Source organism: Ranitomeya imitator, chromosome 3 (genome assembly GCF_032444005.1).
Source record: "Ranitomeya imitator isolate aRanImi1 chromosome 3, aRanImi1.pri, whole genome shotgun sequence".
NCBI classification, from domain to species: domain Eukaryota; kingdom Metazoa; phylum Chordata; class Amphibia; order Anura; family Dendrobatidae; genus Ranitomeya; species Ranitomeya imitator.
The window spans coordinates 163,031,671-163,050,148 of record NC_091284.1 but is presented as its reverse complement, the minus strand read 5'-3'; the positions used below and the strand labels follow the sequence as shown (position 1 = coordinate 163,050,148).

The 18,478-nt window shown below is 42.6% G+C and overlaps 1 protein-coding gene across 1 annotated transcript in view; it reads left to right on the top strand.

Moving 5' to 3' along the window:
* Positions 1-18,211, top strand: part of PNPLA4 (patatin like phospholipase domain containing 4) — a 230,113-nt gene extending 211,902 nt beyond the window's left edge. Inside the window, exon 8 of the mRNA XM_069761578.1 lies at positions 17,871-18,211. Coding sequence (XP_069617679.1) covers position 17,871 — 1 coding nt within the window. The 3' untranslated portion in view covers positions 17,872-18,211. The remainder of the gene's footprint in view (positions 1-17,870) is intronic.
* Positions 18,212-18,478: the final 267 nt, after the last annotated feature.

Sequence of the window (18,478 nt, the reverse complement as noted above, 5' to 3'; positions counted from 1 at the left end):
GGGAAGAGGGAATCAATATCACCATTACACACTGAACGGGAAACCACTGGGTAAATCTGACAGGGAGAAGGACTTGGGGATCCTAGTTAATGATAAACTTACCTGGAGCAGCCAGTGCCAGGCAGCAGCTGCCAAGGCAAACAGGATCATGGGGTGCATTAAAAGAGGTCTGGATACACATGATGAGAGCATTATACTGCCTCTGTACAAATCCCTAGTTAGACCGCACATGGAGTACTGTGTCCAGTTTTGGGCACCGGTGCTCAGGAAGGATATAGTGGAACTAGAGAGAGTACAAAGGAGGGCAACAAAATTAATAAAGGGGATGGGAGAACTACAATACCCAGATAGATTAGCGAAATTAGGATTATTTAGTCTAGAAAAAAGACGACTGAGGGGCGATCTAATAACCATGTATAAGTATACAAGGGGACAATACAAATATCTCGCTGAGGATCTGTTTATACCAAGGAAGGTGACGGGCACAAGGGGGCATTCTTTGCGTCTGGAGGAGAGAAGGTTTTTCCACCAACATAGAAGAGGATTCTTTACTGTTAGGGCAGTGAGAATCTGGAATTGCTTGCCTGAGGAGGTGGTGATGGCGAACTCAGTCGAGGGGTTCAAGAGAGGCCTGGATGTCTTCCTGGAGCAGAACAATATTGTATCATACAATTATTAGGTTCTGTAGAAGGACGTAGATCTGGGGATTTATTATGATGGAATATAGGCTGAACTGGATGGACAAATGTCTTTTTTCGGCCTTACTAACTATGTTACTAACTATGTTACTATGTAATGATGTCTGGCTCCCGATTCTACAACTCCAGAAGGGTACCACCCAGTGAACCCCAAGGCACCAACGGATCACCGAGGCACACATAGGCAGGACATCAAGACACAGGCAAGACATCAGGGTACACGTGGATGTCAGGACATCAGGGTAGAACATCAGGAATACCAGATAGACATCTGGGACACTGGCGTGGCAGCCCAGGGCATCAGTTACATCAGGACATCAGACACAGGATGGACATCAGGACATCAGGGTACATGAGGTCATCAGGAAGCAGGCAGGACATCAGGGTATCAGGGCACAGACAGGACATCAGAACATCTGGACCCAGGGTCACCGGCAGACATCAGACAGGAGTCATTCGGTTCCGGACGTCCGGCACCACCACAGTCATCAGGCTCCAAGCTCCAGACAGCGGTCATCAGGTTCCAGACTGCGGTCGTCAGGCTCTGGGCATCAGACCTAGGAAGGAACTCAAGTGGGATAGTGCTAGATCTGCAGGATTGCTGGGCCTGCCAGGAGCTAGCACCGCATGGTATCCAGGGCACAGAGTAGATGCTCAGCAGAAACACCGGTAACAAGAGACTCAAAGTCACTGGGTGCGAGGCTCCAGATGCAGAGGGATTCCAGGAACATAATCACAGCAGACACAGTTCAGATAATTTCAGGTACAGGACAGGTACAGGGTCAAGGATTCGGGCCTGGATATACTGCCTCCAGGACAGGCAACAGAACAGGACAAAACAGGAATCAAGGCAAGGACTTTGGTACCAAAACATAGACAGGAGAGGTGCAGGAACACAAACACACATAGCAAAGTTCAGGAGCTTTGCGAGTAGCTCAGGCCTCACCCATAGGGCAGGGGAATTTTATATAGGAGCTGCCCCTCAGCAATTGGCTGGGGAAAGCAATTCAAGTACACACCCAAACCCTGATAAAGGCAGGGGAGGTGTGGCCGCGCCCGCCCTAAGCACAAGCAGAAACATTACAACATCAAAGGCTTCTATACATGTGATACTAACTATGTTGTGTACCTCATAAAATGCCCGTGTGGCCTACTTTATGTGGGGGAAACTACCCAGCACTTACGTGACAGGATTGCCAGTCAAAAGTCTACTATACGCTGCAAGAAGACATGGCTACCGGTTCCCCACCACTTCATCAGTGCGAACCATAGCATCTCGCAACTGAGAGTTCAAATCATCGAGCAGGTCGAGAGGCCACGCAGAGGTGGAAACCACATCAGACGATTAAAAGAAAGGGAAGCCTATTGGATCTACACCCTCCAAAAACTGGCCCCAAGAGGCCTTAACAGGGAATTGGACCTCACTATCAAGTAATTACATCCCCGGTCTACGTGGGGACAATTTGTTTATCATGTGTTTATGATTTGTTACTATGTTGTGCAACTTCCATACCCAGATATGGTGGTGGATATGCAGTCCTCTTTACCACTTCATGACTAACCTACATCTTATTTTTCAGACACACTAGTCTTCTGCCTCCTCCATAGGGTGAGTATGGTGCGGTGCACGCCTATTTTTTCAATTTTTATTATTTTTCTACCTTATTATTTTTCTTTACCTTTTTGTTTTTCATTTTTTCAACCTTTTTGATTTCTTCATTTTGCATTTTATTTTATTATATTTTTTAATTTTTTTAATTTTTTTTTTTGATTTTCAACTTTATTTCTCTATATTTTTTTCATTTTTTTCTTTTATTACCCAGATTAATCAAATCCCTTATCCCTACCTACTCAAAAATCCTTTTGCAATCATTCTCCAGGTTCCAATTAATTCACTTTGTAGTGCACCACTACAAGATAAATACTTTTTTCATTATATTCATCTTATTTGTTTATTTTTTACATATTTTTTTCTTCACGATTTTTATTTTTTCTTGTTTCATTATTATATTCATTTTCTATACTTTTATTTTCATTTTATTTTTATATTTTTTTCTTCACAATTTTTATTTTTTATTTTTTCTTGTTTCATTATTATATTCATTTTCTATATTTTTATTTTTATATAGCTCTTTGATTATTTTCCATTTTCACAACCATTTTCTGGCACCAGTGAACACAATATCTCCCCATTCCTGTATCCTTCTTGCAGCCTTCTCATGGCTTTCATGATTCCTGTCCTCATTCCTAGCACGCCATTTCATTTCAGACATATCAGGCATTTTTTTTATGAGCCCCTATATTACAATCTCGTCCTGCGCCACTGGCCCTAACATAGCATTACTACTTCTGGCCACAGTACCATCCCAGCGCCCGTAGTGCATGTCATGTAATTATTCACGCCCCTTATTTGGCCTGAAACCAGCAATTATACTGCGCCCGCGCTCACTAGCAGGCCAGGCAGGGATCGCCTTATACAGTATCCCTCTATCCACACGCCGCGTGCGCAGTTGGGATTCCTTTCTCCATGCGCTCCAAGCCTCCTTTTGGCCGCTGCTTACTGCGCCTGTGCACTCGGCGCTCCACATTTCCGGCCGCCCAGCATAAAGGGCGCTCACATCAATGCCTCCACACACCACCTCCGCAGATACTGGATACCACACACGGATAGGTAAATACTTCTGTTGCCCTCCATCTCTTTTTTTCTCTCCTGCCTACTGCACCTTACTTACCGCTGTGGCCTTCCCTCCTACAGCCCCTAACGGGACTCCTGCACCTTTCCAGGGACTGTGCCCTCCTCTTATTTTCCACTTCTCTGAGGTCAGTATCCATTATTTATTTTACTGCTATCCATGTCCACCACCATGGTACTTCAGACTGTTATATACTGTTATGTATATCCAGGTGACCTCCCTGGGCTCCAGCAGTATATCATGATGATTGCATGTATGTGTTCTCTATGTATGTGGTACCATTTTTGCTGTGCTCTCCATGCTCTTAGCCCTTGTCACATGGATATATCGAAGGTGTTTTGTCAGAGTTTCCAGAATTGATTCCTATAACCTTCCTGGGAGTGTGTATACAAGATCCTCAGGGCCCAATGTTACCTCTGGTGATACCGTCCAGGGCTTCTCTCAAGCATCCTAAAGGGTCCTGCTATACTGCTGTTTTGTCTACAATTACGCAGACATATTCTGATTTCCATTTGGGATATTATACTTGTACATAATTGTGTGTTTTTTGTTCAATTTTTTATGTTATTATTTCCTGTTATAGTGACACCATGTATATATTTTTTTCTGTTACAGTAAGGTTTGAAAAAGACCCTATAGGTCGAAACGTTACCTTGCCACACTGCGGTGAATTTTCTATTTAAACTGTTGGTGATATTCATAATAAAAATAAACCACTTGTTTACTTGTTTGGCTAATAACACTCTGAAGATACCTTTTTGAGTGCGACTGTTGATGTTTAAGGCTATACATTGGAGGATTCCTCCACGTTCAGTCTGCACCATAACCAGCGAGAGTGCACGTCTTGTTCTTTACTGAGAGGGGTGGTGGTGGCAGCATTATGTTCTAAGTTGGAAATAGCATTCTTGAAGCCCAGGATGTGGCACCAACTAACACTCCATATGGAAAATTATTTGTGCCTAAAGCCCTGAGGAGAGCTTTGTTTATAGAATGTCATGAGTCTCATTTGGCAGGTCTTCCAGGGATTGCCGAAACAAGAAAGTCGATTGGTCGGAGTTTCTGGTGGCTAAGAGAAATTGTCAAGTGGGTGCGTCAGTGTATCTTGTACGCTAGGTCTAAGGCTTCTCATGCTCTGGTGGCAGGGTTGCTTTGCCGGTTGGAGGTTCCTGTTCTCCATGGACGCATCTTGCAGTGGATTTTACCACCGACCTGCCAGTCTCTGAGGGTTTTTCTGTCATCTGGGTTGTTGTGGAGCGGTTTAGTAAGATGAGTCATCTGGCCCCGTTCAATAAATTACCCTGCGCTAAGACACTTGCCTGGGCATTTATGAAAAGATTGTCAGGCTCCATGGTGTTCCCACGGACATTTTCTCCGATAGGGGACCACAGTTTGTGGCTCGCTTTTGGTGTGCTTTTAGTGACAGACTTAAGGATCATTTGTCATTTTCGTCAGGTTATCATCCGGAGTCCAATGGACAGACAAAGAGGAAGAAGAAGGACGGTGAGCAGTTTTTGAGATGTTTTGTAGAGGACAATCAGGAGATGTGGTCGGAATATCTACCATTAGTTGAGTTTGCTCTCAATAATCATACGTCTTCTTCAGATGGGTGTTCTTTATTTTGTTGTACTGGGAAGCATCCACCTTTTGGTTCTTTTTCTTGGGTTGAGGCGGTGGTGCCTGAGGAGAGGTTTTTCTGGAAATTTGGAAAAGGTTTGGACCAGTGTGTGTCATAATCTGAAACAGGTTAATAGGAGGTCTAAGAAATATTTTGACATGAGAAAAAGGGAGGCGAGGTTTGTTGTTGGGGACATTGTTTGGTTGTCCTCTAGGAATCTGCGTTTGAAGATCCCTTCTAAAAAGTTGGGGCCTAAGCTTGTAGGACCCTTCAAAATGGTTCAGATTGTCAACCCTGCAGCGGTGAGATTAGACATTCCTTCATCCTGGAAAATTAATTCAGTTTTTCATGTATCTTTGCTGAAGAAAGTTGACACGCCAGATAAGGTCTGCTCCGCCAATTGATGAGAACTGGAAGATTGAGATTGATTCCAGGTGGCACAGAGGAGGGTTACAGCAGCGGTGTCAAACTGCATTCCTCGAGGGCCGCAAACCATGCGTGTTTTCAAGATTTCCTTACCATTGCACAAGGTGCTGCAATCATTATGTGTGTAGGTGATTAAATTATCACCTGTGCAGTACAAGGAAATCCTGAAAATATGACCTGTTTGCAGCCCTTGAGGAATGCAGTTTGACACCCCTGGGTTACAGTATCTTGTGTCTTGGAAGGGTTTCGGTCCTGAGGACAATTCCTGGGTTAAAGCTGTTGACATCTCAGCTTCAAGGTTAATTAAGGCTTTTCACAGGAGATTTCCGAATAAGACCCAGCCTAGAGGATCCGGGGGATCCTCTTTAAAGGGGAGGTACTGTTAGAATCTGTTTAGTTTGTGACTATCCACCATTTTCTTGTGGTGTTCTGGTGCTGGTCTTTTCCCTCTGGTGCTGGCTTTATCTTGGGTCAGGTGACTGTATCACTCTTTATTAACCAGCACCTGCCTCCTAGTCCTTGCTGGACAACAGTGTTAATCAGCTTTAGTTCTAGCTTTGTGCTTTGCTTTGTTTTCTGTGTGTATAATTTGTACAGTACTGGGACATCTGGTTCTGCTAGTCTCAGTTTCTGTTTTCAGTTGGTATCTGCATCCTTCTCTGTACCCAGCCTTAGATCTTTTAGGGAACAACTTCCTCCTATCTATAGGTCTTCGCTTGAGATTATCCTAGGATCGTCGGTGGGTCTATTCGCAAGGAATGGGTCGCCCACTCCATCGTAGGGTATCAGCCCAGTCATAGTGCGTTGATGCCACTGTGCACTAAAAGGGATTGATCACAACATTATTGTCAATTATGTCCCTATATTTTATTTTTTCTGGCGTTGATACCATAACGTTTATTAAGACTCTTCTGTTTTCTAATAGGTTATTATTTCATACTTCTTTTTTACACCACCTGAATCCAACCCTTAAGAGGAGTAAACTGTGTTACTAAACATTGTCTACGGTCTATCTCTGTGAATCACCTTTTCTCCTAGTGTTCACATTAGTAAGAGTCTTAGTAATTTCTTAGAGTCATTTGCATTAAGCTCACCGCTACCGCCAGCAGTCAGTACTAGCTACAGCATTTTAATGTATATATTCACTTTTTTGTTTTTGTGGTGTTTGTTTGGGTGGTGGCTTGTGGTAGGGATACCTATTAAGGTCATCAGGGTCAGTCTACGTTGAGCGGGGGCGCCATTTCGTATCCCAGGGTGCCAACCTCCGCTGCAAGGAAGGGAATAGCTTAGGGTGAGGCATCACTATCCTCCCTAGTCCTTTCCTATTAGTACTATTTTTTGTGTTCTGTATTGTATTACGAGCTTATCCTGACCCATAGGATCCCTACTTTTGGTTTATAGGTTATAAGTGGTTCCTTATTTTATTTTATTTATTTACAATAAAGTATATTTTTTAGGTCTTTTTTTAAATCTTTTTGGTTTTTTCCAGTCATAGTGCAGGGTCAGTTTTCCCCCTTCTACCCTAGTCCTGTTTTGCAGTCCTGTAAGAGCATGGAGGCAATCAGCATATGGCGCTGCTGAGGTGTTATGGATATCCAGGTTGCCTTGATATCAGCCTTAAGCTCATCTGCATTGTTGGGTCTGGGGTATTATCTTCCTCTTGATAAAACCCCATACATTCTCTATGGGGTTAATGTCAGGTGGGTTTGCTAGCCAATTAATCACAGTGGTACTGTTGTTTTTAAACCAGGTATTGGTACTTTTGGCAGTGAGGACAGGTGCCATGTCCTGAGGAAGAAAAAAATCTCCAAAAAGCTTGTCGGCAGAGGGAAGCATGAAGTGCTCTAAAATCTCCTGGTAGACGGCTGCACTGACTTTGGTCTTGATAAAACACAGTGGACCTACACCAGCAGATGACTTGGCTCCCCAAACCATTATTGATTGTGGAAACTTCACATTAGACCTCAAGCAACTTGGATTGTGTGCCTCTAATCTCTTCCTCCAGACTCTGGGACCTTGATTTCCAAATTAAATGAAAAAATTAACTTTCCTTGTGGAGTGTGTCAATGACTGCCTTCTGGACATCTGTCAAGTCAGCAGTCTACCCACTTATTGTGGAGCCAACAGAAACAGAATAAGGGACCTTTTTAAACACTTAGGAAGCCATTGCAGGTGTTTTTTGTTAATTATTTATTTTACTGAGATAATGACTTTTGGGTTTTCATTGGCTGTGAGCCATAATCATCAACATTAACATAAATAAACACTTGGAATAGATCACTCTGTTTGTAATGATTCAATATAATATATGAGTTACACGTTTTGTATGGAAAAATTTAAATTTATTAACTTTTTGATGATATTCTAATTTTGTGAGAAGCACCAGTAATTGCTAGGATGGAAAGGTCTTTAAGGAATTTACTTTGGGAGATAAAGGAAAATATATCATGTTTAATATGAAGTGTCTTTTCCTAATTCTCTGCTTACATAATTAAGTTGTCCATTATCTGACCCAGGAATTATTAAGGACTGTTTATACACCAATAATAAAACTATAATCTATATTTATATGATTTTTATTGAAATCCAGAACCCACTGAGTAAATTTTACATTTTAAAATTGTATAAATTATAAATTAATAATATGATGATAATAATAATTAAAATAATTTGTATTTCTAATGTTCCAACATATTTCAAAGCACTTTACATCTCAGATGGTACATGTACAGACAATAAAGACTTAACAGATTAAACACATAATTTAACAGATACCAAGCTTCATTGCAGGCTTACAATCCATGAGGAGAAAGGGGAAACATAAAAGGTAAAAAAAGGTAAAAAGTGCTTGCGTTTTATGGTCCAGCCATAAATATAATAAATATGGTATTCAAATAACACTGCATGAACTGGTCACCAGCCAGCACCTGTATAAGTAAAGATACAGATTGTTATTAAGGGCATGGAGGTTGTGTATACAGATGCTGTGAGGAAAGAGATTTGGAAGAACATTTTGGAAGAGCAAAAAAGGAAAAGTTACAAAAGTGAAGTAATGTGGTAGGTCAGTCTGAAGAACGGAGTTTTTAGGGCACATTTAAAGCTGAGGTTATTAAGAGTTAATCAAATTGTCCAGGGAAGTGCGTTTGTGAGAATTGGTGCAACTCTCGAGTAGTTTATGTTCGAATTATTGAGGATGTTATTCCTAGGTCATTTGCAGAACTGAGGGCATGGGTATGGTAATAGACAGAGATGAGGGAGGAAATGTATGGTAATGCAGAACTGTTGAGAGCTTTGTGCGTGAGAGTATTAAGTTTATATTGGACTCTGCAATGGATGTTAAACCAGTGCAATGACTGGTAAACGGCATCAATGTGGCAGTTGGAAAGGAATATGATCCTGGATGCTGCATTCAGGATGGATTGGAGAGGGGTGAGTTTAGTAAAGGGATATCGATTAGTAGAGAGTTGCAATAATCTTGACAAGAATGAATAAGAGCAACAGTTAGAGTTTTCACAGAGTTAAAGTTGAGAAAAGTTCGAAGTCTAGAGATGTTTTTGAGGCGTAAGTGACAAGATTGAGCAAGTGATGTGATGTGGGGAATGAAGGCAAGATCTGATTCAAATATAATTTCAAGACAGTGGGCTTGCTGCTGAGTAATGGTAGAACCATGCATGGAAATGGCAACTGAACCTTGAGGAACCCTGACAATGGGGGAAAGAAGAGAGGAAGAGGAGCTAGCAAGTGATCCACAGTGTTGAATTCTGCAGAGAGATCAAGGAAAATCAGCAGAGAACAGTGACCATTAGATTTTTCTGTTAGTAGATAATTACAGACTTTAGTATGGGCAGTTTCATTAGAGTGCAAAGTGCGGAGCCGGAGTGTATAGGGTCCAGAAGAACAATGTCTGAGAGATAGTGGATTAGATGGGAGTGAAACAAATGTTACAGAAGTTTAAAAATAAAGGAGATATTGGAGACAGGTCTTTAATTAGTATTGCAATTCTATTCTAAGGATGGTTTTTTTAAGTAATGGGTTTACTTACTGGCATGTTTAAAGGAGGGAGGAAAGATACAAGATGAGAGAGAGGTTAAATATTTTAGTAAGGTGAGCAATAACAGCTGGCATGTTTATAAATATGAATACTCAAGTACACACACATACAACACAGAAGACATACTATTCTCTTTCATACTTTTATTTCGTTCAGACTATGTAGAGTGAAGGAACTTTGGGCATGAGCATGATGTCACCTTCCAGACCTCTAATCTGGGAAACTGCACTGATAATCATGGCTGCTATTATCAGTATAATTTTTGGTTCTTAAAGGCACCAGATAGAGGCATATTTAAAGTTCTCTGGGCTCCAGTGCCCCTTTTATGACTGGCACCCATACAGTAATAGCATTTACCTTTTATGCCTTGATACAGTTGGAAAGTCCTGAACTTTGGCTCCACAAATTAATATTTAATAATGAATGAGCCAAAATAAAAAATATTGATGATGTACTCTATTTGGAAGTATTAGTATCCTCCTATTCTGGGCCCTATATAGTAATGTTGTCCCCAAATGCCTCAATATAGTAAAAATATCACCCAATTGACCCATCACAGTAATAAAGCCCCCTCAATTGGTCCCATATGGTATCAATGTCCCACATTTGGCTTTATTTGGCCCATGCATTGTAGGGAGATCATACAGGCACGTGGAGGCCACACACACTACTGAGCATCATTCCCTTTCTCCTGATGAGGCAGCGGATGGTCTCCTGAGAGATCTCCTACCAGACCTGGACTAAAGCATCCACCAACTCCTGGACAGTCTGTTGACATCTGTCACATGTGCTCCTTGTGAACCTGCTTTCATCTGTGAAGAGCACAGGGTGCCAGTGGCAAATTTGCCAATCATGGTGTTCTGTGGCAAATGCCAATCATCCTGCACGGTGTTGGGCTGTGAGCACAACCTCCATCTGTGGATGTTGGGCACTCAGACCATCCTCATGGAGTTGGTTTCTAACCGTTTGTGCAGGCACATGCACATTTGTGGCCTGCTGGAGGTCATTTTGCAGGCCTCTGGAAGTGCTCCTCCTGTTTCTCCTTGCACAAAGGCTGAGGTAGTAGTCCTGCTGCTGGGATGTTGTCCTCCTTCGGCCCCCTCCACGTCTCCAAGTGTACTGGCCTGTTTCTTGGTAGCATCTCCAGCCTCTGGACACTACACTGACAGACACAGCAAAACTTCTTGCCACAACTCGCATTGATGTGCCATCCTGGATGAGCTGCACTACCTGAACCACTTGTGTGGGTGGTAGAGTCCGTCTCATGCTACCATGAGTGTGAAAGCACAACCAACATTCAAAAGTGACCAAAACATCAGCCAGAAAGCATTGGTACTGAGATGTGGTCTGTGGTCCCCACCTGCAGAACCACTCCTTTATTGAGTGTGTCTTGATCATTTCCAATAATTTCTATCTGTTGTCTATTCCTTTTGCACAACAGCATGTGAAATTGAGTGTCAAACAGTGTTACTTCCTACGTGGACAGTTTGATTTCACAGAAGTTTGATGTACTTGGAGTTATGTTCTGTTGTTTAAGTGTTCCCTTTATTTTTTAGAGCAGTGTATCTATCTATATACATAATCGTCTAAGGGGTACTTCCGTCTGTCTGTCACGGAAATCCAGTGTCGCTGATTGGTCGTGGCCACCAAGCCGTGACCAATCAGCGACGGGCACAGTCCGGCCGCGAATTTACCCCTTCCTACTCTCTGTCAGTGCCCCCTCCAGTCAGCGCTCACACAGGGTTAATAGCTGCGTTACATCGCGTTATGCCACGGTGTAACGCAGTCCGTTAATGCTGCTATTAACCCTGTGTGACCAACTTTTTACTATTGATGCTGCTTATACAGCTTCAATAGTAAAAAGGTCTAATGTTAAAAATAATTAAAAAAAATAAAAATCATTATTTTCTCACCTTCCGTTGCCTTTCCCGCTGCTCCTAGCGATGCTCCGGTCCATGCATTGCAGTCTCGCAAGATGATGACGTAGCGGTCTCACGAGAATGATACATCATCATCTCGCAAGACCGCAATGCATTCCTGGGAACGGAGCGTCGTGAGTAGCATTGGTAAATGCTTGGGCTGGATCCGGGGGCCGACGGAACGTGAGTATATAACTATTTTTTATTTTAATTATTTTTTTAACAGGGATATGGTGCCCACATTGTTATGTACTACGTGGGCTGTGTTAGATACTGCATGGGCTGTGTTATATACTACGTCTCTGTGCTACATACTACGTTTCTGTAGTATATATTACATGGCTGGGCAATATACTACATCGCTGACCTCTTTGCTTCGTGGCTTGTGTTATATACTGCATGGGCTGTGGTATATACTACGTCAGGGGTGTCAAACTGCATTCCTCGAGGGCCGAAAACCATGCGTGTTTTCAAGATTTCCTTAGCTTTGCACAAGGTGCTGTAATCATTATGTGTGTAGGTGATTAAATAATCACCTGTGCAGTACAAGGAAATCCTCAAAACATGACCTGTTTGCAGCCCTTGAGGAATGCAGTTTGACACCCCTGTACTACGTGGCTGTGCAATATATTACGTGGCTTTTCAATATATTACGTGGCTGTGCAATATATTACGTGGCTGGGCAATATACTACATGGGCTGTGTCATATACTGCATGGGCTGTGTTATATACTACATCTCTGTGCTATATACTACGTGGCTGTGGTAATTATTTTGTGGCTGGGCAATGTACTACATAGCTGTGCTTTATACTACGTGGCCTGTGTTATCTACTGCATGTGCTGTGTTACATAGTACGTCTCTGTGCTATATACAACGTGGCTGTGCTATATACTCCATATCTGTGCAATATATTTTGTGACTGTATAATATATTATGTGGCTGTGCAATATATTACCTGGCTGGGCAATATACTGCCTGTCTGTGCTATATACTACGGGGGCTGTGCTATATACTAAGTGGCTGGGCAATATACTACGTAGGCTGTGCTATGCACTACGTGGGCTGTATGCTGTTTGGCTGTGCTATATTTCTCTGCTGTATCTGTGCATCATGAATCGTTGTATGTGTTAAAGAGGGGGGCCCACTGATACTCTTTCACCCGGGGCCCTCAAAAACCAGGAGCAGGCCCTGGCTTCACTGACTGTTCGCGGCCGGGCATGACCAATCAGCGACAGGCGCAGTCCGGCCACGAATTGGCGCAGAATTTGAACCACGCTTCGCTAATTGGTCGCGCCCGACCAGCCAAATCCTGTGTTTAAATTGCATTATTCTGAAAACTTCATAAATAAACTACATATTCTAGAATACCCGATGCTTTAGAATCAGGCCACCATCTAGTATATTTATGTATATATATATACAGTTATGGCCAGAAATATTTGGACAGTGACACAAGTTTTGTTATTTTAGCTGTTTACAAAAACATGTTCAGAAATACAATTATGTATATAACTAGCTGAAGAGCCCGGCGTTGCCTGGGCATAGTAAATATCTGTGGTTAGTTATAGCACGTCACTTCTCTTATTTTCCCATCACACCTCTCATTTTCCCAATCACATCTTTAATTTTCCCCCTCACATCTCTCATTTTCTCCCTCACACCTCTCATTTTCTCCCTCACTCCTCTCATTCCCGCCTAACACTTGTCATTTCGACCTCACATCTGTCATTTTCCGATCACTACACTATTTTCCCTCACTCCTCTCATTTTGCACTCACACCTTTTCATTTTCACCTCACACCTCTCATTTTCACCTCAGTATATACATGTTTGTCATCTCCCTTATATATAGTATACACCTGTATGTCATCTCCTGTATATAGTATATACCTGTATGTCATCTCCCCTGTATATAGTATATACCTGCTGTGTGTCATCTCCCCTGTATATAGTATATACCTGTATGTCATCTCCTCCTATATATAGTATATACCTGTATGTCATCTCCTCCTATATATAGTATATACCTGTATGTCATCTCCTTCTATATATAGTATATACCTGTATGTCATCTCCTCCTGTATATAGTATATACCGGTGTGTCATCTCCCCTGTATATAGTATATATCTGTGTGTCATCTCCTCCTGTATATAGTATATACCTGTATGTCATCTTCTATATATAGCATATACCTGTATGTCATCTCCTCCTGTATATAGTATATACCTGTAGGTAATCTGCTCCTGTATATAGTATATACCTGTGTGTCATCTCCTCCTGTATATAGTATATACCTGTATGTCATCTCCTCCTGTATATAGTATGTACCTGTATGTCATCTCCTCCTTTATATAGTATATACCTGTGTGTCATCTCTCCTGTATATAGTATATATCTGTGTGTCATCTCCCCTGTATACAGTATATACCTGTGTGATCTCCTGTATTAGACCTCGTTAACACGTTATTTGCTCAGTATTTTTACCTCAGTATTTGTAAGCTAAATTGGCAGCCTGATAAATCCCCAGCCAACAGGAAGCCCTCCCCCTGGCAGTATATATTAGCTCACACATACACATAATAGACAGGTCATGTGACTGACAGCTGCCGTATTTCCTATATGGTACATTTGTTGCTCTTGTAGTTTGTCTGCTTATTAATCAGATTTTTATTTTTGAAGGCTAATACCAGACTTGTGTGTGTTTTAGGGCGAGTTTTGTTTGTCAAGTTGTGTGTGTTGAGTTTTGTGTGGCAACATGCGTGTAGCAACTTTTTGTGTGTCGAGTTGCATGTGACAGGTTAGTGTAGCAAGTTGTGTGCAGCAAGTTTTGCGCATGGCGAGTTTTGCGCGTGGTGAGTTTTATGTCTGGTGCCTTTTGAGTATGTGCAAGTTTTGTGCGAGGCAACTTTTGCATGTGTTGCAAATTTTTTGCATGTGGCAATTTTTCCGCATGTGCAAGTTTTGCGTGTGGCGAGTTTTCCATGAGGTGAGTTTTGCACTTGTGGCGAGTTTTGCGTGAGCCTATTTTTTGCATGTGGCGAGTTTTGCGCGTGGTGAGTTTTGAGCGGCGACTTTTGTGTTTCGACTTTTATGTGGCGAGGTTGGTGTATGTGTGGTGAAATGTGTGCTGAGGGTGGTATATGTGTTCAAGCACATGGTAGTGTGTGGCGCATTTTGTGTGTGTGTTCATATCCCCGTGTGTGGTGAGTATCCCATGTCGGGGTCCCACCTTAGCAACTGTACGGTATATACTCTTTGGCGCCATCGCTCTCACTCTTTAAGTCCCCCTTGTTCACATCTGGCAGCTGTCAATTTGCCTCCAACACTTTTCCTTTCACTTTTCCCCATTATGTAGATAGGGGAAAAATAGTTTGGTGAATTGGAAAGTGCGGAGTTAAAATTTCACCTCACAACATAGCCTATGACGCTCTCCGGGTCCAGACGTGTGACTGTGCAAAATTTTGTGGCTGTAGCTGCGACGCCTCCAACACTTTTCATTTCACTTTTTCCCCATTATGTAGATAGGGGCAAAATTGTTTGGTGAATTGGAAAGCGCGGGGTTAAAATTTCACCTCACAACGTAGCCTATGGTGCTCTCAGGGTCCAGACGTGTGACTGTGCAAAATTTTGTTTATGTAGCTGCAACGCCTCCAACACTTTTCCTTTCACTTTTTTCCCCATTATGTAGATAGGGGCAAAATTGTTTGGTGAATTGGAACGCGCGGGGTTAAAATTTCGCCTCACAATATAGCCTATGACGCTCTCGGGGTCCAGACGTGTGACTGTGCAAAATTTTGTGGCTGTAGCTGCGACGGTGCAGATGCCAATCCCGGACATACACACACACACACATACACACACACACATACACACATTCAGCTTTATAAAGTAGATATGGGCTGAAAGTGCACACTCCCAGCTGCAATATGATAGTTTCCACATCCAAATCGGAGAAAGGGTTTAGGAATCATAGCTCTGTAATGCATAGCGTCCTCTTTTTCAAGGGACCAAAAGTAATTGGACAATGGACTCTAAGGGCTGCAATTAACTCTGAAGGCGTCTCCCTCGTTAACCTGTAATCAATGAAGTAGTTAAAAGGTCAGGGGTGGATTCCAGGTGTGTGGTATTTGCATTTGGAAGCTGTTGCTGTGAGCAGACAACATGCGGTCAAAGGAACTCTCAATTGAGGTGAAGCAGAACATCCTGAGGCTGAAAAAAAAGAAAAAATCCATCAGAGAGATAGCAGACATGCTTGGAGTAGCAAAATCAACAGTTGGGTACATTCTGAGAAAAAAGGAATTGACTGGTGAGCTTGGGAACTCAAAAAGGCCTGGGCGTCCACGGATGACAACAGTGGTGGATGATCGCCGCATACTTAATTTGGTGAAGAAGAACCCGTTCTCAACATGAACTGAAGTCCAGAACTCTCTCAGTGAAGTAGGTGTATCTGTCTCTAAGTCAACAGTAAAGAGAAGACTCCATGACAGTAAATACAAAGGGTTCACATCTAGATGCAAACCATTCATCAATACCAAAAATAGACAGGCCAGAGTTAAATTTGCAGAAAAACACCTCAAGAAGCCAGCTCAGTTCTGGAAAAGTATTCTATGGACAGATGAGACAAAGATCAACCTGTACCAGAATGATGGGAAGAAAAAAGTTTGGAGAAGAAAGGGAACGGCACATGATCCAAGGCACACCACATCCTCTGTAAAACATGGTGGAGGCAACGTGATGGCATGGGCATGCATGGCTTTCAATGGCACTGGGTCACTTGTGTTTATTGATGACATAAGAGCAGACAAGAGTAGCCGGATGAATTCTGAAGTGTACCGGGATATACTTTCAGCCCAGATTCAGCCAAATGCTGCAAAGTTGATTGGACGGCGCTTCATAGTACAGATGGACAATGACCCCAAGCATACAGCCAAAGCTACCCAGGAGTTCATGAGTGCCAAAAAGTGGAACATTCTGCAATGGCCAAGTCAATCTCCAGACCTAAACCCAATTGAGCATGCATTTCACTTGCTCAAATCCAGACTTAAGACGGAAAGACCCACAAACAAGCAAGACCTGAAGGCTGCGGCTGTAAAGGCCTGGCAAAGCATTAAGAAGGAGGAAACCCAGCGTTTGGTGATATCCATGGGTTCCAGACTTAAGGCAGTGATTGCCTCCAAAGGATTTGCAACAAAATATTGAAAATAAAAATATTTTGTTTGGGTTATGTTTATTTGTCCAATTACTTTTGACCTCATAAAATGTGGAGTGTTTGTAAAGAAATGTGTAGAGTTCCTACATTTTCTATCAGATATTTTTGTTCAACCCTTCAAATTAAACGTTACAATCTGCACTTGAATTCTGTTGTAGAGGTTTCATCTCAAATCCAATGTGGTGGCATGCAGAGCCCAAATCGCGAAAATTATGTCACTGTCCAAATATTTCTGGCCCTAACTGTATATATATATATATATATATATATATATACAGAATATGGGCCCGTATGTTCATATTATAGGAACAAATAAGTATGTATATTTTTTATGTGACTGTGTATTTACAGCATGCATATTATTATTATTATTTATTGTTATAGCGCCATTTATTTCATGGCGCTTTACATGTAAGGAGGGGTATACATAATAAAAACAAGACCAATAATTTTAAACAATACAAGTCATAACTGCTACAGGAGGAGAGAGGACCCTGCTCGCGAAGGCTCACAATCTACAAGGGACTGGTGAGAATACAGTAGGCGAGCTGGTCATGCAGCGGTTTGGTCAATCGGTGGTTACTGCAGGTTATAGGCTTGTCGGAAGAGGTGGGTCTTCAGGCTCTTTTTGAAGGTTTCAATGGTAGGTGAGAGTCTGATATGTTGTGGTAGAGAGTTCCAGAGTAGGGGTGATGCACGAGAGAAATCTTGTATGCGATTGTGGGAAGAGGAGATAAGAGGGGAATAGAGAAGTAGATCTTGTGAGGTCATATGAATATGTATGTGTATATATTGGTGTGTATTTAGGTAACAGTTACTCAATTAGATAAACATGTATTATGTTGATATCATTAATAAGTATTCAAGTATTCACTGTTACGCCCGGTCCGGTCTCTGTACCTTTGCGGGGTCCCCATCAGGACTCCCGCTCTGTGCTGGCTCCACGATGTCAGGATGCGGCTTCTCCTCCTCCCTCCTCTCCTGCTTCCTGGCATGCTGCCAGCAGGTTCTCGGGCAGAGTGCTTAGGGAACACGCGCGCTCATTCCCGGTCTCTTAAAGAGACAGCGCACATTTTTTAAAATATGCTTTTGGCTAATGGCGTGTTATTCATTACTATTTCTAGCTTCTCCACCATAGGGAGGGTGCCGGAGCAACAAGTATCCACTGTTGCTTTCTTCCAGTTCCTGTCTGCATGTGTTCCTGTTTCTGAAGTGCTTTCGCTAGTACTCCGCTTATATTATCTGTTTTTCACAGATCTTCAGCTACAAGTTACCTGGCTATCCTGGATGACGACTGTTCTATCTGCGCAATCCCGTCTCGTCCAACCAACCTGCTATCATCATCTCAGGACAACGCTAGTACCTCTGGAACCAGCTTCTACCCGTACACCTGGTATCACCTGGTTAGCTCCATGTCTCCCGCTAACCCTGCTTGTCCGATTGTCCCGCTGGGACAGCTGCGACGAGTTCGGGGTCTAAATGGAGGTAGCACCCGTGTCCCCCAGGCTATCCACTCTGTCCCTTTTTGAGGGGACTTACTACGGGTGTCTGGGGCTCACATAGTCACGCCCCCTTCTGAGCCCCCTGGACCGTGGTCCCGAGGTTCCACATTAAACCTAAATAAAAATGAATGTGAACTTCAACTTCTGTGCCTCCGTTTCCATTTGTTACAGATTGCTCCAGCCATGGAACCCGCTGGATCCCAGACTCTACCGGCCGTGGAGCTATGTCAAGAAGTTACCCATCTAAAGGGTCAACAGGACAAGATCATGTCTTTTCTGCACGTGTCTGCTCGCATGGACACCCTAGTCACTTCAACTGCACTTGTATCCAGGTATCTAGCTGTACTGCAAGTAAAGGCCC